We start from the raw sequence: 26,792 nt of genomic DNA on the forward strand, positions 1-26,792 counted from the left end.
GCTTTTTTCTTTTTTTTCCTCCACAGGGTTTTTTTTTTTTGGGTAAGTCTTAGGGCTCGTTTGATAACGTTACCAGAAATGTGTTTCTGTGTTTTCTTGTTCTCAGAAACAAAGAAACGGTATTAATACTGTTTGGTAAAAGTGTTATGTTCCACTTGTTTCTTGAAACATAAATTGAAATTTATAACAATTTATGCTTCAAGAAACATGAATGACGAAACAAGTTTCACTTGTTTCGCTCGTTTCTCGAAACACAAATGGGGCACAAAAAATCGACTCATCCCCGATAAAACCGACCCCTTCCTCTTTTCCCTGTTGAAGCTTCACTGCTTCACTGTGTGGTCAGACGGAGCTCTGCTTGTAGAATCGCCTGCGATTAAGGAAGTGGTCGGTGGAACACCTTCCTCGTCACCCTCTTGAACAGTACGAACCCTTCTCCTTTGTCATCCTCGTGAACCCTAGGGTTTAGGGAAGTGTTATTCATCCAGAAGAAGCTCAGTCTAGATTCGCCTGCGAAGAACGCAAGGAGCGGCAGAATAGGGCCTCCTTTGTCTCTGAAACCGTACGCATCCTTCCCCATCTTCATCCTCGTGAACCCTAGGGTTTACGATCTACTTTTCATCTTGTGAACCCATACGGCAGATTCGCTTCATTCTTGCAGAGATTCGTCCATATTCGTCGATGTCTCACCTCCAGAGATAAAAGAGAGGTTTTCCCCTCAAATCTGAAGAGTATACCATCACATATTCTCTGTTTGAAGGTTCGGCTACTCCTCCCACATCCGATCACTCACATCTGCTCGGTTTAGTGGTTTGACAAACACAACTTTTATTGGTTTTCCTCCTCAAGTTTCTCTCTGCAATTTTTGGTAAACAAAAATATTCTTTCTGGTTGAAGTTGAAAGTCTTCCGATTGTGGAACAAGCAATTCAATGGTTGGAGCTCAGTCTTCTCCATCAGCACCTTCCTCTGATTTTGTGAAATGTTACTTGGAAAGAGCAATCAAAGGTGAAGAGGAGAAGTCTAGAGCACTGAAAAACGAAATCGATGTGTCTGAGGAAAAACGAAGGATATATACCGATATCCTGGAGGCCATTAATAACATAGACATAAATAAAGATGGTAGTTAGAGGGTAATGACCAACTATTGGGAACTTGTAAGACATATGGCATACCCGGAATATTTGCATTTTAATCTACTATTATTGGTTGACATTTCTTGTTTCGTAAAATTATGATGTAAGTTCGAGATAAGGAAATTGGTAGTTGTATGTCTGATTAAAATGAAGGGTCATGAGTTTCTGAAGAGAGTAATAAAAGTGGAATTATTTTCATTAAAATTTCTTATAAACATCATATTCTGTCAGAAATGTTCCCAGAAATAGAATTTATCAAACACCTTCTTACCTGTTTCTGTTTCCAGAAACAACAATTTCTGTTTCTACCATTTCTTGAAACAGAAACAGCAGAAACGTTATCAAACAGGCCAGTGATTCCCTCGATTTCATACTCTTCTCCTCTTTCTCTTCTATACAACTGTAACGATTTCTGCCTTTAAGATTTTTTTTCTCTACTTTAAGGTTTAAATAAAAAAATCTATGAAATCGAAAGGGAAAGAGCACATATAGAAAATTGAAGGAAACCTTTTGGATCGGGTAATTTGTGTTGTGGGTCGGTCTTGTGTGATTTCAATTAACCAAATAGATTGATTGTTCAGAGTCGTTGGATTAGAAAAGTGCCACATGCCGCTCCCTAAAAACTTGTTGGAGGATCGTTGGAGCGCCAGTCGTTGGAGACGAGCTCAATTCAACACGAAAAGTGCCGTTTGGTAGTCCCACGTGCGAACACATGGAAGTCCTACGAACACACGTGTCATTGTTTTTTGAATTTGGACCCGGGCGCCTTTTTTTTTTTTCATACGAAATAAATTGTTCATCTGTCGCTGGCTTCTTCTCCCAAGACCTGAGATTTTGAGAAGCCCTCACCTCTCTTCTGCTCACCGCCGTTCCTCATTCTCTCTCGGAAGGTCTTTGCATTTCTGCTTCGATTTGTTTATTTTATCGCTACCATATCTCAACGGTAATTTCAGATCTATTTTTTTTTGTTTTGATTCCTGCATAGATATACACCTTATTTCTTCGATTATTCGATGAAATTTTCGTTTTCATCTGCTTATGTTTCTTAGTATTTTTCACATTTTTTCAAAAAAAAATTTCGCCTCTGGTAATCTCTCGTTTCTTCTTCTATTCTAATGAATTTTCGTAAATGATATTATCGGTAAAAGTATTTTTCTTTTTTAAGGTTGATCTGTTGTATTTTATTGTCAAATTAGGATTTCTGAGCTTCTTTCTGTTCTTTGAACGGCTAATAGGAGCTCGAGATGGAGAATGCAGATGGGAAGACAGTTTCAGGTGGAAACTCACATGAGAAGGACTCGTCGCAGTGTATTAGAGTTGCTGTTAATATCAGGCCTCTGATTACAACTGAGCTTATGGTTGGATGTACGGACTGCATTACGGTTGTATCTGGAGAACCGCAGGTTTGTTTTTCTTCCTTAGGCCGCTAATTTTTGGGGGTTTTTGGTTTTGAAGCTTCTCATGTATTCTATTACTCATTAGAATCCTCATTTTGTTTTGAAAGAAAAAAAGGTATTTAAAGATGAGGGGTGATAGCAAATGTTTACTTGATTTTGATTTTACATGTTGTTTGATTTTTTTTTTTTTTTTTTGCTACGCATAGGTGCAAATTGGATCTCATACATTCACATTTGACCACGTGTATGGGAGTACGGCCTCTCCTTCCTCTGCAATTTTCGATGAATGTGTTACTCCACTGGTTGATGCATTCTGCCATGGCTATAATGCCACCGTTCTTGCATATGGCCAGGTGTCATATTGTTATTATACTTTTTCTCTCATGGATTCAATTCCTTTTTATTAGTTTAGTTGATTTTTTTTTTTCTTTCTTGTTGATGCAGACTGGTTCGGGGAAGACATACACAATGGGCACGAATTACTCAGGGGAAGCAAATAGTGCTGGAATTATACCAAGAGTCATGGAAACTATATTCTCAAGGGTACAGGCAATGAAAGAAACCACAGAGTTTCTAATTAGGGTGTCATTTATTGAGGTTGGATAATGTCCACTTCCTGTTTAGGTTGGAACTTGCCAAAGTGTGTCTAGATACTTAGTTGTGATATTGTTGGTTTGCAGATTTTTAAAGAAGAAGTATTTGATTTGCTTGATCCAAGTTCGCTGTCTTATTCAAAAGGTGAAGGGGTTTCTCTAGTAAAGCCTGCAGTCCCTGCAAGACTTCCCATTCAAATTAGAGAGACAGCAAATGGAGGGATTACACTTTCTGGTGTTATTGAAGCAGAAGTGAGAACAAAGGAAGAGATGGCATCATTTCTGTCCCGAGGTTCTTTGTCTCGTGCTACAGGAAGTACGAATATGAACAGCCAGTCAAGGTTGGAATTTTGTATATAGTACTGAGTTATATTACTTCTGCTGCTCTATTTATTTTTTGTTAATTAGTCTTTATATATCTCAATTCACAATTATCACTTTTCCATTAAATTTGCTGCTTCTTAAGAATTTCTCCTTTTCTAGATTTTGATACAAAAAATAAAGAAAATTAGGTTTCTATAACTTGTTTCTTCTTGTATCCTATGGCCTTCATGGTATTTCTATGTGCCAAGGCCTTACCTTTGAACAAATTGTGCGTTTCGAAATAAGTTCAAAATTTTAATTGTACCACTAAACAAAAGCAGAAATTGGAATTGGTATTCCCTGTTAGTTTGTCAGTGAATTTAACTGTTTATGAGGTTCTCTTGTACTGTTTCCAAGAAAGAAAAAGAAAACATTTGCAAAGGAAGGGTTATTATGAATTAGAAAAACAATAAAACTCTTGAATATCTGGTGAGATGATTTTGCCTTGATTTTGTAGTCTAATTGTGATTGTCACTTAATTAGACCAAGACTTTAGTTCTTGGAAGATGATAGAAGAACAAAAAGGGAAAGAAAGAAAGAACTAAAAGTTAACCGGAGAACAAAGAGAATTTGAAAAAACAAGAGGACTACTGGATGGTAGAAGTCTCCTCCATCCACTTGAAGGTGGGGAGGGAAAAGTGATTAGTAAATGATTGCTTTGACATAGCAACCATAGTTGTCACGGTGCCAAGGCGAACCAAGGCGTTGAAGGGATGTCTAAGCGCTTAGGCGAGAAGACCCCAAGGTGACCAAGTGTTATTTTTTATTTTTCCTATTTTGTAACATTATTTAGTAAGCTACATACACCTAGTGTGATAAAAAATCAACATTAAGCCACATCAAGTAATTAAAAATCTACATGTAGCCACATTAAATCATAAAAAATCAACACTAAGTCATAGAAAATCAAAATGTAGAGAAATGCTTTTGTTCCATAATAAGTTTGACTGGTCAAATGTTTTTTTTTTTTTTTTTTTTTTATATGAGACTTTTTGTATTAGGTATAACATAAAACTAGCTTTCCAAAAAGTCTAAGATTACTTAAATCTTAGTTGTAATGACAAAATTATGCTCTGGTCAAAATTATTTTAAAGAGCGCAAATGTTGTTAAAATCTCCTGAATGAAAATAATTTTATAGATATCAAAACAAAATATTATTTATTGTACTTTTGGTTTTTAGCAATGTTTTAACTTGATAGGATTTATAAAATTTTCATAATTAAAAAAATCCCAAGCATTTAAAAGTTGAAAATCGTCCATATAGCCAAAATCCAGTTTTTGTTCTTGGATTGGGGGTTGACTTTTTATCCTTTTAGAATTTGATTTTTAAACTATTTTTATTAGATTCAAATAGGGGGTATTTTCTTATTGAATAATATCTTAAATAACATCATTTAATTAAATGATATTTGGCATAAATAAGTGCGAAAACACAAGGAGACATGCAGTGCAATAAGGTGACTGTCGCCTAGGCCCCAGGAAAACCGCCTAGATGCCAACTCGACGCCTCTTGACAACTTTGATAGCAACATTAGTTGATCCAACAATTAGCTGCTACCAATACAGATATGCAGTTTCCTGCAGTAAAAGGAACCTAAAAAGGAAATTTCCTAACAAATAAAGAAAAGGCAAAATATTAGAAGTAGATGAGAATAAGGGAACATCAAATCTCAATGAGAGAAAAGTCAACATCAATTCTTTAGGCTTGCTCGAAGAATTATACTTCACATGATTAGCAAATAAGTAAACAAAATGGTTGAAGGGAGTCTTAAATTTCTAACCTCAATTTGTATCAATGGAAGAAGTTGTTGCTGAAATTAATTCCTTTTTTGCACTAATATTGTTTGTGGAAATATTAATTGACGGGGAAGACTATTTCAGTCACTGAACATCTAGGTTTTTGATAGGAAATTTGTGAAAAATATCCTTCAGGTGCTGATTTGGGAAAACAAAGACTCATGAATTCAACAATAAGAGATATAAGTAAGGGGAAAAGAGCGATACCTGGTCGCGTCCCCCGGTAGAGTTGTTGTTCCTAGACTTCTTTTCCTACAATCTGATCACAATAACTTTAGAAGACTGTTGTACTACTTGATTTAACATTTCTTAATTTGATATATATATATATATATATATATATTTTAACTGACAGTTGATTTAAACAAGTGGTTCATGCTAATAAAACCCCATAAATACTCTGGTTATGTTGAGTCATGATTCACTGGAGAAATGAAAGGAAAAGAGTAAACATTTCTGTTGAGCTTTTATTCTTTCTATCATTAACTTGCAGGTTAGCATACTGTTAGAGTAGACATTATGTTGTTTGGTGATTAATCATCAATTTAAGAGAGTTTTCTTGATATCTTGCTTTTAGATTCTATTTTTATATGTCGCTCTTTATGTTATTGGATGTTGGATTGCAAGCTAATCTTCTTCTTTTGGTTTCTAATGTGGTTTTTGTTGTAGTCGTTCACATGCAATATTTACAATATGCATGGAACAAAAGAAAAGCAATCGATGCACTAGTACGTTAGTAGGTGAAGACGATGCTAGTGATGATATCTTATGTGCAAAACTTCATTTAGTCGACCTTGCTGGTTCTGAACGTGCAAAACGAACAGGAGCAGATGGGTTGCGTCTGAAAGAAGGTGTTCATAAATTGGAGTATTGGATCATTTCGTTAATGAATTTCTTGTCTACTAAATAGTGTTACTGATATATAACACTTTATATTTGGAACTCAGGAATTCATATTAACAAAGGTTTGCTGGCTCTTGGCAATGTAATAAGTGCCCTGGGAGATGAAAAAAAGAGAAAGGAGGGAGGACATGTTCCGTACCGTGATAGCAAGTTAACACGCTTGTTGCAGGCAAGGAAACCATCTATACATTTATTATATATTTATATTTTTTGTAGGGCACTATCTTCTGGTTCAGGCTGGAGTGCTTACCTTAAAAAAAAAGCCCTCTTTGATTGTTCTTTTGTAGATGTAATTTCTTCTTCCCCTAGTAGTTAAACTATAACACTTGGGTATAAGCAGTTGAAAAATTATTAACTCATTTGAATCAGATTGTTCTAATTGGAACTAATGCGGGCGATGAAAATGGAAGCACTTGTTAGTTCCATATATGCCTGAAAAATTAGGAATTAATTGTGTTTTAGTTCATTATATCAGTCCTTGCTTTGTCTATAAGCTCACAGTAACAACATGTATCTAAAGGATAATTTTTATCACCTCTATAATTTGATTGAAAGCTTGAAACTACAGATGATAGAGCATCGAGCCTTTAAAAGTGTGTTGCGGATATGACTTATTATAGTTAACACATGTTTGCTGAATTAATAATTCCTACCAATTAAATATTGAGGTTTTTTTTTTTTTTTTTCCTGAAAGAAATAAATAAGTAGTAAAACTTATATTTGGTGTGTTCAATTTATGTTTTTTGTTAATTGTTCGTAGCTGAGACGAATGGTTTTGAATGAACTAGATTGGTATATTGAACTAATTTGCAATTGATTTAGCATTGTCATTTAGCAAATATATGAACTGAGTATTTCCAATGAGGAATGTGATATAGGCATATAATAAATTTTGTGGTATTTCAAGTTTAAATGGTATGGTCTTGGTATTTATTGATAGCTTTTGATTCGCAGGATTCTCTTGGTGGAAACAGCAAAACAGTTATGATTGGTCAGTTGCTTCTAACGATTTTCAGTTCTCGTTATTTTTTCATACAGACATTCTTGTTTAGAATTTTCTGTCTATTGTTTATAATTGTTTTTATGCATTTTGATTGTAGCTTGTGTGAGTCCTGCTGACACCAATGCTGAAGAAACATTAAACACTTTGAAATATGCCAATCGGGCACGCAATATTCAGAACAAGGCCATTGTGAGTTCCATTTTTGTAGTAGAAAATACCCTCAATTTTTTTCATTTGCAAGTGACTATTGAGTCTTAACTGCTCTTGTTTATGTAGATAAACCGTGATCCATTGGCAGCTCAGATGCAAAGAATGCGGAGCCAAATTGAACAGTTGCAAGCCGAGCTTCTTTATTTCCGTGGTGAAGGTGGCACACCTTTTGAGGAACTTCAGGTACAAAATCATGACAGATATTGATGTAGTGATTATTCTGTTTGTTTCAATCACAGTTATGGAATTGATATTTTTCTATTCATCAGATTCTTAGGCACAAAATCTCACTACTTGAAGCAAGCAATGCAGAGTTACACCGAGAGCTTCAAGAACGCCAAGTCACTTGTGACCATCTGGCACAACGTGCTATTGATGCTCAGGTTTTTATGTTCTATTTCAGCAACTGAAAATTTGTTTCTTAAGATTTGTGAAACAAGTTTCAATTCAATGTATCCATTATCAAACAATCTCTTACTTACCTTAGAAGCCTCAGAGGGGGAAGCAATTTGAAGTGACAGTTAATTTTGACGGCAAAAAGTGAATAAGTTGATTCCTTTTTTCCATGGTATACACAGTGAAGAAATTAGATGGTGGACCTTTGCGCAACAGTAAGGTTGCTCCATTGCGACCTAGTAGTTGCGGGTTTGAGTTGGGAAACAGCCTCTTTGCCAAGCGGGGGTGAGGCTGTGTACATTATGATCCTCCCCTGAACCCGCAGTGGCGGAAGCCTCTTGCACTGGGTATGCCCTTTCATACGCAGTGAAGAAATTACTGCGTTTATATAAAGCAGAAAAAGTTGATTCCTTTTCTCCAATGGTTTACGCAGTGGATAAATCACTGTGTTTATGTACTATGATTGCATCTCTGTTTCAGTTTTTAGTATTTTGTGATACACATGACAGATTAACATTGTTTATGTTAATATGTGCTTACTCCTGTTGACTTAGTTATGATACTAATTGTACATCAATTGAACCTAGGTTGAAAAAGATAAACTGATTCTTAAAATTGAATCAACTCGTGATGGAAAGCCTTGGGACGATATTGAATCAGGTGCTGTAAATCAGGTTTGTCTGAACTCTGAACCTGCTCTTTCATTGAATCCACTTCAACAGTTGAACTTTTTATCGGCAAATTTTCTAAACTTGCTTTTGCAGGAGTTTGATTTAGTAAAGACATATGTTTCAAAAATTCAAGAGTTGGAAGGAGAACTTATGCGGTTGCAGAGCTTGAATAATTCTAGTCGTAACAGCTTTATTGATTCCCTTGATCTGGAGGATGATGGGCTACATTCGAAAAGCCCCTATCTTGATGATTTACCATCTGTTTGTGATGGCAAAGCTATCAATGTTTCTGGTAAGCTCCTGCTTATGCACTGCGTCATGAAATTGTCCTTATGGATTGGTGCCTTTTTGGCTACATGGAGAAATTGCTTGTAGATGGAAGTTTGGTTTTACTTTACATGTTTATATTTAAACAATTGAAAGGTCTTTTGCCTTTCACATCAAAGATTTTGAATGGAATATGTGTGGTCTTGGTTGTTATTATACAGGTGAGATGGAGGAGGTCGAAAAGGAACTGGAACATTCTTCTCTTCAAGATAAATTGGATAAGGAACTGAAGGAACTTGACAAACGCCTCGAACAGAAGGAGGTAGATTGTTGCTACTGCCTGATACTCAATAAAAATGAATTTAATATTTCCATCTAGAAAAGATGCTCTCATTTGGACTTACTTTAAATCTCCGAAATCTTGATAATTTTATTATTTTTTAGCTTGGTTGGGTTGTACTAAACATATTGGTTACTTAATACAGAAATTTCTGTAAGTTTAAAATGTAATGTTTTGGGAATTTCTGTAAATTTTCATGATCAAACGATCTATCTGCAATATTATTCTGTTTATTTTTGTATCACTTAATTTCTTTTAATGTTTGTATTTGGTAGGTATTTCCTAAGATCAAAATTTTGTTGCACAAATTCTTTCCATGGCTCCTAATGTTAAGATTATTTTTGTTTTCTTTTCCTTTCATAATTGATATTGTGTGTGTGCGTGGGGGGGGTGATTTTTACCCTATTAAAAAAATGGGTTAATCTTTCCCATGAGCAGAAATGGGGTTCTTATGCAAATCAAAGTAAGGTGTCAAATCTTTGACAATGCTGTTGCTTTTTCTGTCTCTCTTTTTAAAAGATAGTTCTCTTAGAGGGACTTACAAGCTTTATCTATGAAGGAAGTCGCACTTTTTTTGTTATTTAAAATTTAATAATTTCAGAACCTAAATTTTGAGCGAGGCAATTACGTATTCACATTTTTATTTATTTAATTTTATTTTCCAGTTAAATTATGAATTTTTTGTCATACATAATCTTCAGCAGAGGAGCTATGTCTCACAGATTCTCAGTTTATGACTGTTGGCGGCTGGCAAACCAAACCATGAAAAAAAAAGGAATTATGCCTAAAAGTAGGGAAATAGAATAGTATTTAGCGCAGGACAGAATAGGATTGGATCTAGGGCTTGGAATCTGCAATTGAAATTGGATAATGGTAATAAATTATGAGATCAGATTATGATAAATAAGAGAACTTAAAATAGAATGTGACCTACGGGGTATGGCAGAGTAGGACTGGAATGTGAGAAATTTTATTACTTACAAACTAGGGTCTATAATAGGTTGAAACAGGTATCGAATCATCTGTTTGAGGGTGAACCAGTGGACAAAATCTGGGGAAATTCTCTTTTTGGCAGAGTAGTACATTTGGACTGAAGCTAACCTGTGGCCAGAGCCGGGTCGTAGAATGGGTAATTGGGTATGAATTCAGGGTTGGAGATGGGGTCTAAATAGAGATAATGGAGAAGGTTTCAGGCTTAATAGAAGAGAATTTAGAGAAATATATTAAGCTGCAGGTTGATTTAAAAAAAAAAAAAAGACGCAGAGTATCTGGAGGTACTGAATTCTGATAGCAAAGAATAGATTGAGTGATGATTTGACCTATAACATTAGAATTCACGACAGGAGATAATAATAGGAAAACAATGACTGAATCACTAAAAAACAAGATGCAATCTACCCGGCCAGCCCTGTAACTTCCCACACAAGCACCACAAAAGTTGCTATCCTGCAACACCTCAATTCTTTATTTATTTTGATAAATGCCTCGATTTTATTCATTCAACTATTAAATCACTCCATTACATAGCATATTAGAACATCTATTTATAAACTAATTAATCTTTATATTCTCTGATGGTTAAACTCTAGAAATCTTCCTAAATTTCAAGAGCTTGTGGAGTTTGTAGAATTAGATTCAACAGTTCTCTAATAAAATAGGAACAATCCAGATGATAACTCAATATGGACCCAATCTGCCCTAAACAGAAAACAAAAATTAAAAGCTCACAAGTAATCTTATATGGGACTCAAATCCCTCATAGTTGTGATCATATAATTGGCCCATTATAACAGAAAACATAAAAACACTCATACCCACATAATTATTTGGGAACTCAAAATTGAGTCTAATTATGGTCCATTGATCAGATTTGCAGGAACTGTTCTGCATTTATGCCTTTCTTTATATTAGTGGAAGTGCTTATCGTGTAGTGGTCTAATACATCCTTTATAGGTTCCTTGTGTTTGCTTCCTCCCTTCCCCCAGTTAACTAGAAATAGGGGTTTAGAATGTGATCTTTTATATTAATCACAATAAAATTACATCTTGATGTTGACAGATATCTATTTCTAAATATCTGCTTGAAGAAGATGTTTTAATCTTAAAGAAAATGCTTAACGATGCAAATGTTAGTCACTACCACCAGTGGAAAAGAAAATCATTGGGCCAAGTAATTTGCTTCTAGTTAGAAGCATGGCCTTTCTGATATCAGAGGGGAATAAATCTGCTAAGCTCAACTTTTGCTACTATTCTCTGTGCGTCATAAATGGATTCTAGCTGTGTTCAGCTTCTCAACATGGAAATAGCTCATTCAAATTAACTAGCTCCTGTTACTACTTAAGTTTAAATAATTGAGTAAATTTCTAGATTTTTTAATGCCTTTTACCATATAGAAATAGTAATCTAAGTTATCATGTGGTCATAACCAGCAAACAGTGTTATTGAAAAGACTATTAACATATGCATGACCAGAAATTTACAGTTCCATGCGACTTTATTAAATCATACAACTCTAAGATTGGAAGACTGTTGAATCTAATCCTTTTTGGTTCCCTTACTTGCTACTTCTTTCTTAAATTGTTCAGTGATTCTCCATTGTTATGGCTCACACCATGTTAGTTTTTTTCATTTGTTGAAGGCTGAAATGAAGCAGTTTGCGACGGTTGATACCTCAGTGATCAAGCAACATTATGAGAAGAAAGTTCATGAGTTGGAGCAAGAAAAGAGAGAAATGATGGTATTTTATTCTGATGCTTATTTTGGCATTTGGGTACTCTCAGGATTTTGGTTTTTACTAATCTTGTCTGCTGTTCCACAGAAAGAGATTGAGGACCTACGGTCTAACCTTTCGAAAATTTCCTCTGCTTCTGATGATGGAGCTCAAAAGTTGAAGGAAGAATATCTTCAAAAATTAAATGTCCTTGAAGTACAGGTTAGTCCACTACTTTGGTGTTCTTTCTAGGTTCCTTCACATGTTCTAGAACAGCAGTTTTCCCCTGCAGGTGTCAGAGTTGAAGAAAAAGCAAGATGCACAATCTCAACTTTTGCGACAAAAACAGAAAAGTGATGAAGCATCAAAAAGGTTACAGGAGGAAATTCAGAGAATAAAGTCTCAAAAGGTGTGTTTTTTGGTCATGTGATAGCTGTGCTAGTGGAGGAAATACCTATTACATTTTTTAAAACTCCAATATGCATTATTCAGGTTCAATTGCAGCATAAGATCAAGCAGGAGTCTGAGCAGTTTAGGTCATGGAAGGCAGCAAGGGAAAAGGAAGTTCTTCAGGTATATTTCGGTCGGACATTTTGCATCCATCCATGTTATAATGGTACTCTTCCATCATGTGATTTTAGTTAATTTTAGGAGTTCATTTAACTTTCATCTCTTGATTTCCATTTTATATACTCCAAATGAATGCCATGAGCCTCTCTGATGTATTTGGGTTATGCCTTTGGCACATCTGAGAGACCAAGTCTTCTTGTGTACACTCTTGGCTTTACATCTATTATTTGATGGTGACAAATTCATAAGTAAGTAAAACAATGAACACACAGAAATGCAAACTCACCACTGAAGCCTCAATGTGCTGGCAAAAGGGTGAACATACCCTGCTCGACAATGAAACACCAGTCCTTACCAACAAAATCATAAAACTACTCTATATCTCAAGATTTGACATTACAACAGACTTACTCACCTGTCAGAAATTAACTTGAAGTAATCTTAGAGTGTTCATATCCCTGTAACACTAAAACAAAATCCAAAATAAAAAGCGAGAATTCCATAACTATGGTCCAAATGACGTTGAAGAAATGTTTCTAACTCTAATGGTCAAGAGAGAAAAATAAGTTAGGAATTAAAAGCTCAGCAGAATAATGATTGCAAAAGAAAAACGAAAAGAAATCACACACTCACAGAATACAAAGATTTTACGTGGTTCACCCAAGATGGGCCACATCCACGGCTGAGCGATAAACCAGAGCTTCCACTATTCCAATGAAGAAATTACAAAACCTCACACACCTCCTTGTGAGATCACACCCTATTTATAGCGTTTTAAGATGGAGTACAATATAGAGAAACCCTAATTTCTGAAAGTATAAAACTGCCTCAGTACAAAACCACTGATGCTGGGGAAAAGTGGACAGTACTTACTCGATTAGTCTGAGATCACGATTCACCATAACAATATTTTGCTATGTTTCAAAACAATCTAATGAATAAATAGCTAATGCACGTGTGATATTCTCAAGTCCAATACAGCAAGTTTGATTGAGTCTTATTCTTGAAGTGGCCACACTAGTTAGGTCGGTAGGAAGATGTTTCTTTGTTGAGGCTATTAGAAATGTCAAAATTGTGAGTTCTCTATTTGGAGGTACTGAGTACATGTTCAGAGGTCACTTTTCTTAATAAAAGAGGATCTTTCAACCATAAGGTTTGGGAAGACATGGACAATACACTTTGGATGTCCTGAGGTTTGAGGTGAGTTCATGTCCATCTATATGGAGATACCATTTAGATCTAAATAATTCTTGTCTACTAAAAAGCTTTATTGGATGATTTCTTAATAATAGTGATTCAGTTTGAGACTTTGAGTTACTTGGGTATTATTTATTTATTTTATTTCACAATCAAGAGCATAATTCACATGTATCCACCTTTTGTCTGCTACCATAAATGAGGATTCGTTTTCTATTTTATGTTAACAGTTCTCCTTCATGTCATTTTTCCCCATGTACAAAATTTAAATATCTTATCTAATACCTTGAACTGTTCTTTTTCTTCACACGTTAGGATCATATCTCAGGAAGAATCTCACGTTTGCTTTAGTTTGTTCTTTGCACATTGAAAGCTTTGATCTGGCTTTTTAGTTCTCAGCTTGATTTTGGAATTCTTGGTCTAGGTTTTGGAGGGTGAGGTAAAAAATATTTGGAGTTCACCCTGCGCCTGAAAATAAGCTTTGCCTCGGGTTTGGCCTAGCTTTTTTTACTTTAGGGATTAGCTGTTGCTGAAACCTTCCTGCCTGCAGCCTATTGCATACTGAGACAAGATAACCATCTCAATTTACTGCTTAGTATGATCAACTGCTTCTTAGCATTAGTTTATAAGCTAAATACTACATATCCAGTGTTGCAATCAATAACAGTGACTGGATGTGGTCACGATTTCTGAATCCAGATGAGATATCTAACAAGTTAAATGTCTTGGTCCTAAATGCAATATCTCTGAAGTCCACTAAAGATTTTGTATTTTTGTATAGTTAATTTAGCTAATTTTCTAGGGGTGAGCCTGTGGCACAATGATCAAGCTGCACTATTGCAATGTGTTGGTCACAGGTTTGGAACTTGGAAACAGCCTCTCTTGCAAAGCAGGGGGTAAGGCTGCATACGTTTGCCCCCCCCAGACCCTGCAGTAGCGGGAGCCTCGTGCACTGGGTTGGTCCTTTTTTTTTTTTTTTTTTAGATTTAATTTTCTGGTCATATTTTGTACCCGACCACTAACAGTTGATGACTGACTAGTTTTTCTATCACACAAGAGAATTAAATAACATTTAAACTAGAAAGCTACATATTTTCCTCTGTCAATCCAATATTCCTATTGTTCTTCCCCTGATTTCTTTCTTGCTAAGGAGTCTCATTTAACTTTCCTCATTGACAGCTCAAGAAGGAGGGGAGAAGAAATGAGTATGAGATGCACAAGCTATTATCTTTGAATCAGAGGCAAAAGATGGTAATCTTCATGTTCTTACTAGTTAGTAAGTGGGGTGGGGTGTGTGTGTGGGGGGGGGGGGGGAGCAACAAATAAGGGAAGGGAGGGCAAGAGAAATCCTAAGCTGTCACAGGCATTGAAGTATTGTGTAACTTCCTTAACACTTGTTCATGTCAGGTTTTGCAAAGGAAGACTGAAGAAGCTGCTATGGCTACAAAGCGACTAAAAGAGCTACTGGAAACTCGGAAAGCTGCTTCACGTGAAACATTAGGTAAGGTGTTGTGGTTTTGCGGTGCAATAGTGTTGATTTGTTCTTTTTGTGAATACAGTTCTCAGAGGGTCATGTTTTTCTTCTAGGTGCTGGAAATAGGAATGGTCCTGGAATTCAGGTAGAATAACTGAACCAAGTAATCATTTGACATTTGTATGTTCTTTGGTGTTCATTTCGTTTAGTTGCCTGTTGGTGGTTTTGTTTCATGTGTGTTTGTGGCTGAGTGGATGCAGAAGTAGATTCCTGTGAATGTAGTGTATGAATTAATTGGACGTGTATCCATACCCTTCTTACTAACATATATGATGTATGAACGAGAAGGCATTAATGCAGGCAATTGAACATGAGATTGAAGTCACGGTACGTGTACATGAAGTTCGTTCTGAATATGAGCGTCAAAAGGAAGCGTAAGTTCTCAATTCATTAAATCTCCTAGGGTTTGCTTTCTGTACCTATATTAGTATATTTTCTCTCCTAGTTGTAACTTGTAAAAAATTTTAAAATATTACTTTTACACAAACCTCTTTTCTTTGATCGGTTAATATAGTGGCTGAAGTTCTAGATGGAATTCTCAGTTATCAGCATGGTCCTAAGTTAAAGATATTTTAGAAAGTTTCGTAATGGTTAATGCTAAGTTTTGATTTAATCTAGACACAAAACATTATGAAAACTCATCACAGTTTGCTATCTTATCTTAAAATGAATCACCCATGACCCACCATGTGGAACTAGCTTAGTTTGTTGAAGAGGAAAATGATTGCAGTTTGAGGGCAAAAATGTTTGCAGTCACCAGATTCACCTTTTTTTTCAGTGTGTGTTGCCATGTTCTGAACAATAGAATGCATGCTCTGTGTTCATTTCATTTCCATCAAGTAGTAGGAATAAATTTCTACCTGAATTATCTTAAGCCCTGTAATGAACATATCAATTTTGCTAAGCTTTTTACAATGATGCCTTACGAAGTTGTTCTATTGAGACCTTGTACTTGGACCTTGAGGAGGGTTCGCAAAATTGTTTGCCTATAAGAGATTGAACATGATTAGATTGCAGACGTTGTCTTGAGTTGGGAATTCCTCTATTCTCTATTTAGTTGGACATCATGTCTTTTCTGATTCTGCCTCATGGTTGGAGAATTCCTTAAGTAGGTACCTCTGTCCTAGTTGTCAAGGCAACTAGGCGACCCAAGGCATTGGATGGGTACCTAGGCTAGACGTGCACTATATAGATGCCATATCGATGCAATATGATAAATGAGAAAATCAACACATAGTATATGATATAATATAAGCATATTCATTGAAAACCGAAGCAATAAACATAAATCAACGTAAACTTGTGAAGTGTCAGTAAGGCTTGCTGACCCAAGAAAGAGCCTGGATGCCTAGGCCACACCTTGAAAACTATGACCTTTATATAGGGACATAGTTATATTTGTACATATTTACATGCATACATCCACATCTACTAATGCATGTATATTCATGCATAAGATCTACATCTATATACGTATATACATAATTTCAACCAGCAGACAATGACTGACGAAGCATTTTTTCATTTCACAGTTCTCAGCATAAACATTACTACAAAAGTGAACGTCGTGGTGTCTTGTGTATATAGGAAGGACATCTAGGCATCACTTAACTCAAAAGATTATTTATGGCAATACAGAGAGAGGGAGATTGCGGATTAGAAGTATGTAACTCCAAAGTGATCTAGGCCGGGAATTTCTGTAGTTGAGAATAAGTTCAGTGAATTTCAGATTTCCAAGTGTTATTAACCAATTAGTTTGGTCAAAATGTTGATACACCTGCTTCCTGTTTCCTTATTCACTTTCATATTGAAGTTGGACATTTAATCCTCTGGAAAACAATTATGGTTGTTCTCCTGGTAATGCATACATACGTTTCTCCCTTTCCAAGGAAAAGTCAACCAGGAGGCTGCCACAACTGCCCCTGTTTTTCTTCTTCTGATAAGAAAAAAATTTTTAGTAGAGGCTGGACCTTAGTATACTCTACTGGCCAGTAGAACTATTAAAAGGAAAAACATGATTGCAAAGTATATAGAAATGAGAAGCTGAGGCTCCCTGAATATCACTGCTTGAGAGGGCCCAGTAATATATCTTGCCTTTAACCCTTAGGATCATCTTATCAGAAGGTTCCCTAGTACTTTCAAAAACTCTGAATTTCCTTGCTCCACAAAGATTCCAAAGGACCGCATCCTGAGTGACTTTCGATCTGTTGGTTTTGCTTCAGACTATTCCCACAGTTGAGAAGGCATAGGCTTGCTGACATTCAATGCCCCCACAATTTCATACCAGAATCCTTGAGCTAAAAAACAATGAAGCCTCAGATGGTTAACAACTTCTCCCATGGCAAGTCAAAATATACAAATAAGGGAAGATACTGCCCCTTTGTAATAAGATGCTTTATAGTTGAGGTTATATCCTTGGCAGCTGTCCAAATAAAGGTTCTGATGGGGCTTGGTGGTGCTTCATTTTGACAAAATTTTATGCATATGTAGTTTAATAATATAGACTGTTGCAGGCAACAAATATTTATTATTTGTCTTCATTATGTTATTAGGAGGGCTGCCATGGCGAATGAGGTGTCAAAGTTAAAGGAAGAAGTTGAAATGGTTAAGCAGAAAAATGCAAGGTCAGCTATTTTCTTGCTGTGTGTGCTAGTGTGCTGTACTCATTGTTGCTATTTTCATATGTATGACATTCTGGATAGTTACATAGACATTAAAGTATAATCCATTGCAGTGACGGTCTCCAAACAATGTCTCCCGGTGCAAGAAATTCAAGGATTTTGGCCCTTGAAAATATGTTGGCTACTTCATCAAGCACCCTTGTGTCTATGGCTTCACAACTGTCAGAAGCAGAGGAGCACGAACGTGTCTTCAGCAGTAGGGGCCGCTGGAATCAAGTACGGTCGGTTGCTGATGCAAAAAATGTGATGAATTATCTGTTCAACTTAGCATCCTCCTCAAGGTACTAATGTCCTTTAAACCTCATCAGTTCGGAAACATGAACTTTTGATGTGGTAATGCAGGGTAATTTTATTCACTAATCAATTTGTTTCTGTCACATGCTATCAGCAACTTTCTCAGGTTTACATCTTATCTTGGATTCAATATATTACGTTTTTATTTGATGATTAGTTGATTACTGCTCTGGTTATGAGAGAGAGGCATTTTTTAATACTTCTGTCTGACTTTAGGATCTCCTTGGCCATCTCTAAAGTGATATACTGTAAATATCATCCCTGTTCTTTTGAATGATGTTGATACTGATAAAAAAAACAGGAGTGGATAGAGGATCATTCTAGGAAATCATAGAAACTTGTTGTCTCGTTTGTGCCTAATTCTTTCCTAAATCATAGAGGCTTTAGGATCTCACTTTGCCTTTATCAGGTGCATATTGCGAGACAAAGAAGTGGACTGCAAAGAGAAGGATGCAATAATACGGGAGCTAAAGGAAAAGGTTGTCAGACTCACTAGTCTGGTCAAACAGAGGGAAGCACAAAACGTAGAACTTCTTCGTCAACAGGAGTTGCAGGTTAGTGCACTTTATTGTTGTACACAGTTTTCTTCTATGCTTTTCTATATTTATCAGAGTACAATATTTTCTTTTAAAATTGATAACTCAAAATGGTTTATTAAGAAAAAGAGAACCAGGGCATACTTTTATGCTGCAGAAATATAAAAAAAGTGACTTATTTACTATCAATCTATCACTCCCCTCAAACTTTCCTCTCCATGTTTTCTCCTTGTAAATGATTATGTGTATTAACCCTATTTAAATCCATCTGTTCTCTCTTGGACGAGCTTCTGATTCGTGTAACGGCATAGTGCAGTCTTGCTGTATTCTGGTTTCAGGCTGTAAATTTGTTTGGTTGTAGATTTATGTTAGCCCATCCTTTGCTCTATTTTAATTAAAATTATTTGACTTGGTGTTTTTGACCTGAGCCATTGGAGGACGGTAAAAAACCCAAGATGACGTACAAGTAACCTGGGCGACGCCTTGAAAATTATGGTTACAAGACATGACCATATCGTAGATTATAAAGTATAAACTATCCTTTTTTTTTTTTTTTTTTTTTTTTTTTTAATTTTTTTTAATTTTTAATATAAAGAAAATAACTACATACCATGGTTTGAAATTTTGATCGAAATGTCAAAATTTCAGTGACCTATTTTGGTTTTGATATTAGTTGAAGCAATATGGCATTCAAATCAAGGGATATTCAATATTTTGGTTTTCTCTTTAAAATGTACTGTATTTTGGTGCCATTTTGGCATTGCAGTGGTATATTTTGGTTTTGACCAAGGTTGAAATCACAGTCAAAATTGTATGGAATATCAAGGGCACATTTGGCAAAACTAGAGAAGATATAATAATGAGTGAATAAATTAGAGGTATGTTAGGTGTAGCTCCGATACATGATAAGTTTAGAGAAAATCATTTGAGGTGGTATGGGTATGTGCAAAAACCTTTTAATGTGCCAGTAATGAGGAGCAGCGTGACATAGATTGGAGGAGCTAAAATGACTAATGGAAGTGGTGAGGAAAAAAATGCATACATTACGTTTGGCAACTACTATAGCTTTGAATGGCGATAGAGCACCCATATAGCCAACCCCATCTAGTTGGGAAAGGCTTAGTTGATTTGGATTGATCATGCAATTAAGATAGTCCAATTGGGCCTAAGAAGACTTCATTTTGAGCCGTGGTGGGTTCTATGGTGTTCGGCTACTTGTTTGTGGGTTGTTTGTTGTAATGGGCCTAATTTATAGCCCCTCATATGGGTTTTATTCTGCATGCATGAATAACATTAAAATTCTTACTTTGCTAAGCTGAAGGAGTTTGAGTTAGATCAGGATACTTATTAGCATTTATAGAGTTTTATATCGAGTCTATTAAGGTTTTTTTTTTGGGATGAATAAAAAATTCATTACTAAAAGAAAGAGGGGGGGGGGGAGAACAAACAAACAAATTACAAGACCTTGCCTTTACAAAGGAGGCAAGGGCTTGAAAGAGGGAAGGGCTTCAACCCCAAGAAACCACAACTAACAAAAATCAGGGAGGTGTCACACCAGAATGAGGCCTTAGAAAGCAAAAGGCCTGACCACAATGTAACTAATACACTCATCTTCAAAGGAAGAGCAGTTAGAATATGAGAATGAGGGAAGAACAATGAGATGAGGGATGAGGAAGAAGATGGAGAAGTAGAAGAGGGAGAAGAAGAAGAGAATCGATTGTATGGTGGAATAATGTGTTGTGAGTAAAATCTCACTCACACCAATATATTACCTTCACTAATATATTTACAAGATATTACACATACCTCCCCAAGGAAGAAAAGGAAAATAAAACATAACATAATAAATCACTGAACTACCCTTTGTGAAACTTAACTAATATCTCTAACAAGAGCATGATCCGCGACCTGTAATGAATGCATGATAGCCCACCTTATCACAAGAAGTTGCCTTTGCGAAAGGCATGGTCATGTCCATACTTAGAGGCAATATCTTCTCATTGGTGGGCAACGAATAGTCTAGGAGGGACTGCTTCTTGGGATAAGGAGGGGAACATGTGTCACAGCGACGGTAGACACGACGGGGAGGTTGAGGGACGACTGGGCTAGACCAGAAGAGTGGTGGGATTGAAACGAAAGAGAGTGGGGGCTGGGTTAATGAGAGGGTGATTAATAGATAGGCCAAACCCATGATGGGTTGAAGGAATGGGATGGCAGCTTAAGCTAGACGAATGGTCTTGGGTAAAGAGGGAGGAAGTGGGCCATAGGAGCAATGGGTGAGATTTGAAGGGCTTGAGGTTTTAGGGAAAGCAGATAAGATAAAAGGGTGGGGTTGGTGAAAAGGATGGCTGGGCCTAGTGGATAGCCTAGACGAGAACTAGGGTGAAGTGAGAGATAAGGAGAGATGGGATAGGGAGGTGGGCCTTGCCCCAAGGGCTCTCGACGAAAGGGTTTGATGGTTATTAATTCCAGAATAAGGCATAGAGGCTAAGTCAATTGGCGAGGGAAGCCTCAAACTTAAAGACTCTGGAGAGGCATTGAAGGATGTAGAGTTGCAACAGAGTAAAAGTCGATGAAATATCAAAAGGATGATTCCTAGTAGGTATAGGAGGTTGCAATGCCTCCTGGAGAATGTGACTTCTTATGAGTGCAGTTTGAAGTATTGTAGAGGAGAGTAGTTTTCATCGCCTAAGGAAAAACGACATGGACTTCATTATAGGTAGCAACATTGGTCTCCATCCCTTGTTGTAGGGTGGCACGGGGTTTCAGAAAGAAGGTCAGGGCAGACTACGACAGATTCAAGAGAGTGGCTGGGTTGGAGCGATGGATCGCTGGTTCTTGGATGGTTATGGACCAATGGAGGACTAATGGCTGTGTGGCCTCGAGCAGAACCTGACAGAGGGTTGCGATGGCAACAATTTCGTCGACAAGAACTAAAGAAACCTCTACTAGGGCTGCAATGATCGGGAGGAAGAGGGGGTTAGGGGGAGAAAAGGATGGAGGAAGAGGGTATACGTAGAGTTGAAGAAGGAGAAGAAACTGAAGGGTTGGGGACTACAACTGATAGGGAGGCTTCAAAAGTGGTAGCACCTTCATCGGAAAAAGGCGGAGCTCTTGGAGAAAGGTTCTCTATTATGGCATCTCTGGAGGGAGTGGCGAATTCCTTATGAACAACAGATTTTGGGGGTGCATTTGATTGTATTTTGGCTGACGACTTTGCATATTATGCAGTGGGAGGAAGCCACTCATAGCAGACTAGTTGATTGAATGAAAACCCTTCATTGTCAGCCATCGAGATTGGAGAAGGGGGAGTTTCATTAGCTGAGACCTTCACACAGATTCGTGTAAAGGACAGATGATCTTGTTCTTCCCTTTTTGTTCTTCCGTCATGATAGAGAGGCTTCCCAATAACTGAGCCGACCGTGCTGAGAACCTCTCACACCATAGAAGTGGAGAGGTAGACATGGAAAGGTCATCCATAGGGGAGTGGTTCTTTGTTGCTTGCGTATCAGCTAGAGGTACCAATCCTAATGGCTGAGGAAAATTGATTTCCTACCCACTTGCCAAGGCCCTCCCTCTAGAGCTTGAATCTCGTCAACTTCCTCAGAGAACTTGAAGATGAAGAATCCATTGTCTATCATGTATGTGTCTAAAATCACTTTGATTCTTCATTACTTTGTGTGAGAAAGCTTGACTATGTTGAATGGTGGTCGGTTTCCAATGAAGTGGCCTACAAGAGCGTTTTTCCATTTGGAAGATTCATGGGCAAGGAGACTATCTAGGTGAGAGTAGATTTGGAGGACCCAACTATAGTGGGTGGGATGAAGTGGACGAGGAGACCCTCTCTACAAGGAGAAGGTGCACGGCTAAAGAGAGGGCTCCAAGTCACACCCTCGTGGGAAGAAGGGGAGGTGGCAGAAAAATCAGGGAAAGGAGGGGGGCAGGGTGGGTGGGGGAAGCTTAGTTGGTGGTGGCACCAAACCAGGGGGGCAGCCATGGAGGCAAGCACTCACTGGAGGGGACTCTTAGGCGGAGGAGGGATGCAAAGGGGACTCTCATTCCTCTATTGTAAACCAGGTCAAGATGCTTGTTGTTTTCTACTCTTTTTCAACCATTTTAATCAAGCGTACCATTAAATTAATTCAATGTGTCAAGAGTTAATGGAGTCCTTTCCTAAGTTTAGATAATTTAGAAGCTTATATATATATATATATATATATGGGGAAAAGAACGATGCCAGCCTGCGTAGTGTATGCTAGCACCTACTTGTGTGTCTATCTCACTCCTCCCTCCAACGAAGTGATAGATCTGCCCCGCCCCTATTGTGGTAGGAAGCGATAGACACAGGGAGGTGCTAGCATATGCTACGTTGACGGACAAGGAACTCAATCCCATATATGTAATACTACTACCATTAAATGACATGAATCGCTGCTCCCCTATTGTGGGAGGAAGTGATTAACACAAGGAGGTGCTAGCGTATGCTACGTAGACGGACAAGGAACTCAATCCCATATATGTAATACTGCTACCATCAAATGACATGATTTGAGAGTGGCTCTTTTTTTTTTTTTTCGGTTTTTTTTTTAAGGCTTTTGGTATTGTTGTGCCATGTGTACGTGGATGATGGCTCCTTTCCTGGCCAACTGCTTTTCTTCTCCTCTTCTTGTAGTTATGGTTCCTATGCAGATGACATCTTGTAGTTATGAGTCTATGATGTCTTTTGTCTCCTCTTGAGTTTTCTCATATTTTCCCTCCTGTTTTTCTTTCCGTCTAAACGACATCAATGCTCTACAATTATTTTGTGGTGGGTAATTCTGTTCTGCAAATCTGAATGAACATCTGAGAATTTAAGTACTTCTAGATCTGAATCTGAGGTCTGATCTTTGATCTCTTGATTATTTTCTGAGTTCTTGGAGTTAGCTTGAGATATAAGCAGCCTGGGTTTTATCTCTTTCTTGACCACTGGTTTTCAAGATTCTAATATCGATTGATAGGGTTTGATCAGATTGTTTACTTGACCAGAATTTCAGAGTATTTTGACTGCAGGATTCTGAGGGATTCTGAGATGATCATTCTTCTAATCTGCCTAAATATTTTGTATAGCTTCTACATTGGTCCTGGTCACAACCTGTAGTTCTTGCTTCTAGAACCTTGAACTGCATTAGTTGAGTATTTGGGGCTCATGTGATTTCACTTCTCTGGGGTGCTCTTGGGGTGGTTTCTGGTTCTCTGGAGTGACTCCAACTAAAATAATTCCAAGTGTTCTTTTTGAGTCTGTTCTTTTGGAGTTTCTAAGTGAATTTTCTAAAAGTATTGTCTCCTAATTTTGTGTGGGGATCATTCGAATAAATATTTATTAACTGTCAGAATTACATGTAAGAATTAATGTGCTGCTTCTTTCTTCTAGGAGTCCTATATGAGATCCACTTATTGAAAAGAGCCAACTCCTAAAAATTAATTTGCTGTTTGGAAATATTAGTCATTTTATTGGGTGTTCTTGCTCTAATTGTTTAGTTAATGTGCTAGTGTCAGGGTTTAAAGTATCGGTCCGTATCGTACCGTATCGGCCCTTACCGATACAATATGAACCGATACGATACATGGAATTTTTAAAACCCTTTTGTATCGCATATCTTACGATACATACCGATAAGAATCGATACACCACCGATACGCACTGATACGTACCGATATTCTATGGAAAATTCAAAATTGAAGTGAAATATACGTTTCAATACGTATTGGTACGTATCGGTGTGTATCAGTAAGTATCGACCGATACACTGATATGTATCGATACGGTCATAAAATGGCCAAGATGGGTAATTTTTCAGAAAAACACAATTTTTTGAGGTGTTTTTGTTCCAAAGTTGCTGCCAACCATTTTTCTCTCTAACTAAAGTGGAAATCAAGGTTGGGAATAAGGATTTTACATTTATGAGACAATTACAAACCTTGGATTCTTAGTGCGATACTCTCAATTTACTGTTTATGCATAATACATGTTATATATAGCTTTTTTTAACTAATTTTTTTTATGCAAAAGTGAATAAAAAAGTGTTATCTATCCATTTATGTGCGTATCTTTAGCGTATCTCCGATACGATACGATGCCCTGCGCTACGCATCTTAATTTTGGCTGACCGATAGGATGACCAATACCGATACTTTAATCCTTGGTGTGTGTGTGTGTGTGGGGGGGGGGGTGAGTTTAGCTTCAGTTGATAATCTAGTTTATGTTACTGATCAGTATGCTCCATTATACCGTAAGCTGATGTATTTTGGTTTGATCTGCAACATTAAACAGAAGTTGACTTTAAAGAAGACCATGGAGAATTTATCAAATTATGGGGTCCAAACCTCGAGCTCTAGGGATGGGCATGTGTATGACTTGCGCCAGGTACCTTCCTCTTTATTACTACAGTATTGTGGGTCATTTATGAGAATGTTTTCTTATTATCAGATATTGATGCATCATGTAGTTATTCTCATCATGGTTATGATGATTGATATAAACTGAATACTTTGATATTGGCTTTGCTCAAGGGACCACGGAACTCCAGTATCTTTAGCTGTGGTAGAGTTAACAATGAATTATTGGAGGACATGGACATGTCCGAGTTGGAAGGCTCTGAAACTGAGGCTATCGATGACGAGTGGGTGAACTCTGAAATACGACCAGTTAAAAGGAGGGCGTCTAGAGCTCGTCCATTAGTAGCTTCCCATCCTGTAGATATCCGAATTCCAGAAAAGTTGAGCCCAGAGTCGTTGAGTGGGGAAACAAACTGTAAAATTTCGAACCCTTCCTCAGACATATGTTGCTCCTGTTCTAGAAGCTCCTTATGTAAAACTTCAAAATGTGAATGCCGGGCTGCTAGTGGCACATGTGGGGAATCTTGTGGGTGTAGGCCGACTAAGTGCTCAAATAGAGAGGCCAGTGTGACGAAGAAAGAAGTGGATGACCAATTTCTATCAGAAAGTGCAGAAGGTGGCATAAACAGTGATGGCACTAGTGAAACTGGCAGGACTAATGTTCTTGCATCTCATGGGGCAATGCTTCTTCAGAGTGCATTATCTGAGAAGCCTGTTGAGGTAAATGAAGATCGTGGGGCACAGAGGAAACCACTGTCTGACATTGGGAACACACTGGTATGTAGTTTCACCTTTAATGCTTTTGTAATTTTGACCATGCAACCAGGAAATCATTTTCTCCACATTTGCAGTGCCAGAAACCACACGGGTACTGGACACACCAACACTATGGTTTCTGTATTATTATTTACAATGGAGACCGACAGCTATATGGATGTGCTTTTCCATGCTCATTGGAAGTGAAGAGAATTTTGTTGGTTTCTCATTTTATATTAAATTGAATTTGCACCAAGATACCAAAGATACTACCGACACATTAATGATACAGTCACAAGGATGACAACATATTTCGAAAAAAACTCTCATCTATTTGCAGGCATGAGCTTTTTACATTAAGAATTTGTAACATAAGTTATTGGACCTAAGTTTTTGTTATTCATTATATGGGTACCATATCACTTCAAGCTTTTCTTGATCGTATATGCAGGCCAAGTCAAATGCTCCAAAGCAGGAACGAAGAAAAAAATGGCGAAAATCGGTCATTAAGCTGGTTCCAGAGGCTCCAACTTCTAGCTTATTGGAGAGCACTGAAGCCCAGCCAAAGCCAGAAAACAGTATGGTGGAGCGAGAAATTCCTCTAAAGTTGCCACGCGCAATGAGGCCACCAACAGTACATAATAATCTCTTGAGAGAGAGGAATTCCAACCAGGCACACGAATCCATTGCTAACAAGGAGTTGGGAATAGTTGCTCCTACAAGTCCTCGACAGGAAAGGAACTCGGAAGTTAAAGAAAACCAGGGAATCTAACTGATGTTAGTCATTTGTTATAATGTTAAAATCCATCTTTATAAGATCTATTCTTGACATGTCACTATGAAAATTTCTGCTTGATCCAGGGGAAGTGATTGTGTGATTTGAAACTTAACCTTGTCAATACTCTTGATCAGGTTTCTCTTTAGGAATTGGTGTACTAAAACACAACAGCACACATTTGTTCATCATATCTCTGTAACCATAAAATAGATAATTCTATCTTCTAATCTCGAATGTATTTCAAAATTGCACAGATACATTTAATAGTTACTCCCGATTTCTACAG

At 37.2% G+C, this 26,792-nt stretch overlaps 1 protein-coding gene across 3 annotated transcripts; it reads left to right on the plus strand.

Moving 5' to 3' along the window:
- Positions 1 to 1,935: 1,935 nt before the first annotated feature.
- On the plus strand, positions 1,936 to 26,791 carry LOC122083676 (kinesin-like protein KIN-4C). 3 transcript variants are annotated; one of them, XM_042651545.1, is made up of 28 exons: positions 1,936 to 2,078; positions 2,332 to 2,538; positions 2,739 to 2,885; positions 2,977 to 3,129; positions 3,213 to 3,466; positions 5,956 to 6,137; positions 6,234 to 6,358; positions 7,144 to 7,180; positions 7,290 to 7,381; positions 7,469 to 7,585; positions 7,672 to 7,785; positions 8,386 to 8,472; positions 8,563 to 8,761; positions 8,958 to 9,058; positions 11,714 to 11,812; positions 11,894 to 12,007; positions 12,078 to 12,194; positions 12,278 to 12,358; positions 14,732 to 14,803; positions 14,960 to 15,053; positions 15,140 to 15,171; positions 15,375 to 15,460; positions 17,639 to 17,710; positions 17,821 to 18,048; positions 18,471 to 18,615; positions 24,908 to 25,000; positions 25,147 to 25,749; positions 26,180 to 26,791. In XM_042651545.1, exons 2-28 carry the CDS (start codon positions 2,380 to 2,382, stop codon positions 26,498 to 26,500), a joined length of 3,924 nt encoding a protein of 1,307 aa, XP_042507479.1. In that variant the 5' UTR covers positions 1,936 to 2,078; positions 2,332 to 2,379; the 3' UTR covers positions 26,501 to 26,791. The 3 variants fall into 3 exon arrangements, with proteins under 3 accessions (XP_042507479.1, XP_042507478.1, XP_042507480.1); XM_042651544.1 differs by having other exon boundaries at positions 2,371 to 2,538; XM_042651546.1 differs by having other exon boundaries at positions 2,371 to 2,538; positions 15,387 to 15,460.
- The last annotated feature ends 1 nt before the right edge of the window (position 26,792 follows it).

Source organism: Macadamia integrifolia, chromosome 7 (genome assembly GCF_013358625.1).
Source record: "Macadamia integrifolia cultivar HAES 741 chromosome 7, SCU_Mint_v3, whole genome shotgun sequence".
NCBI lineage: Eukaryota > Viridiplantae > Streptophyta > Magnoliopsida > Proteales > Proteaceae > Macadamia > Macadamia integrifolia.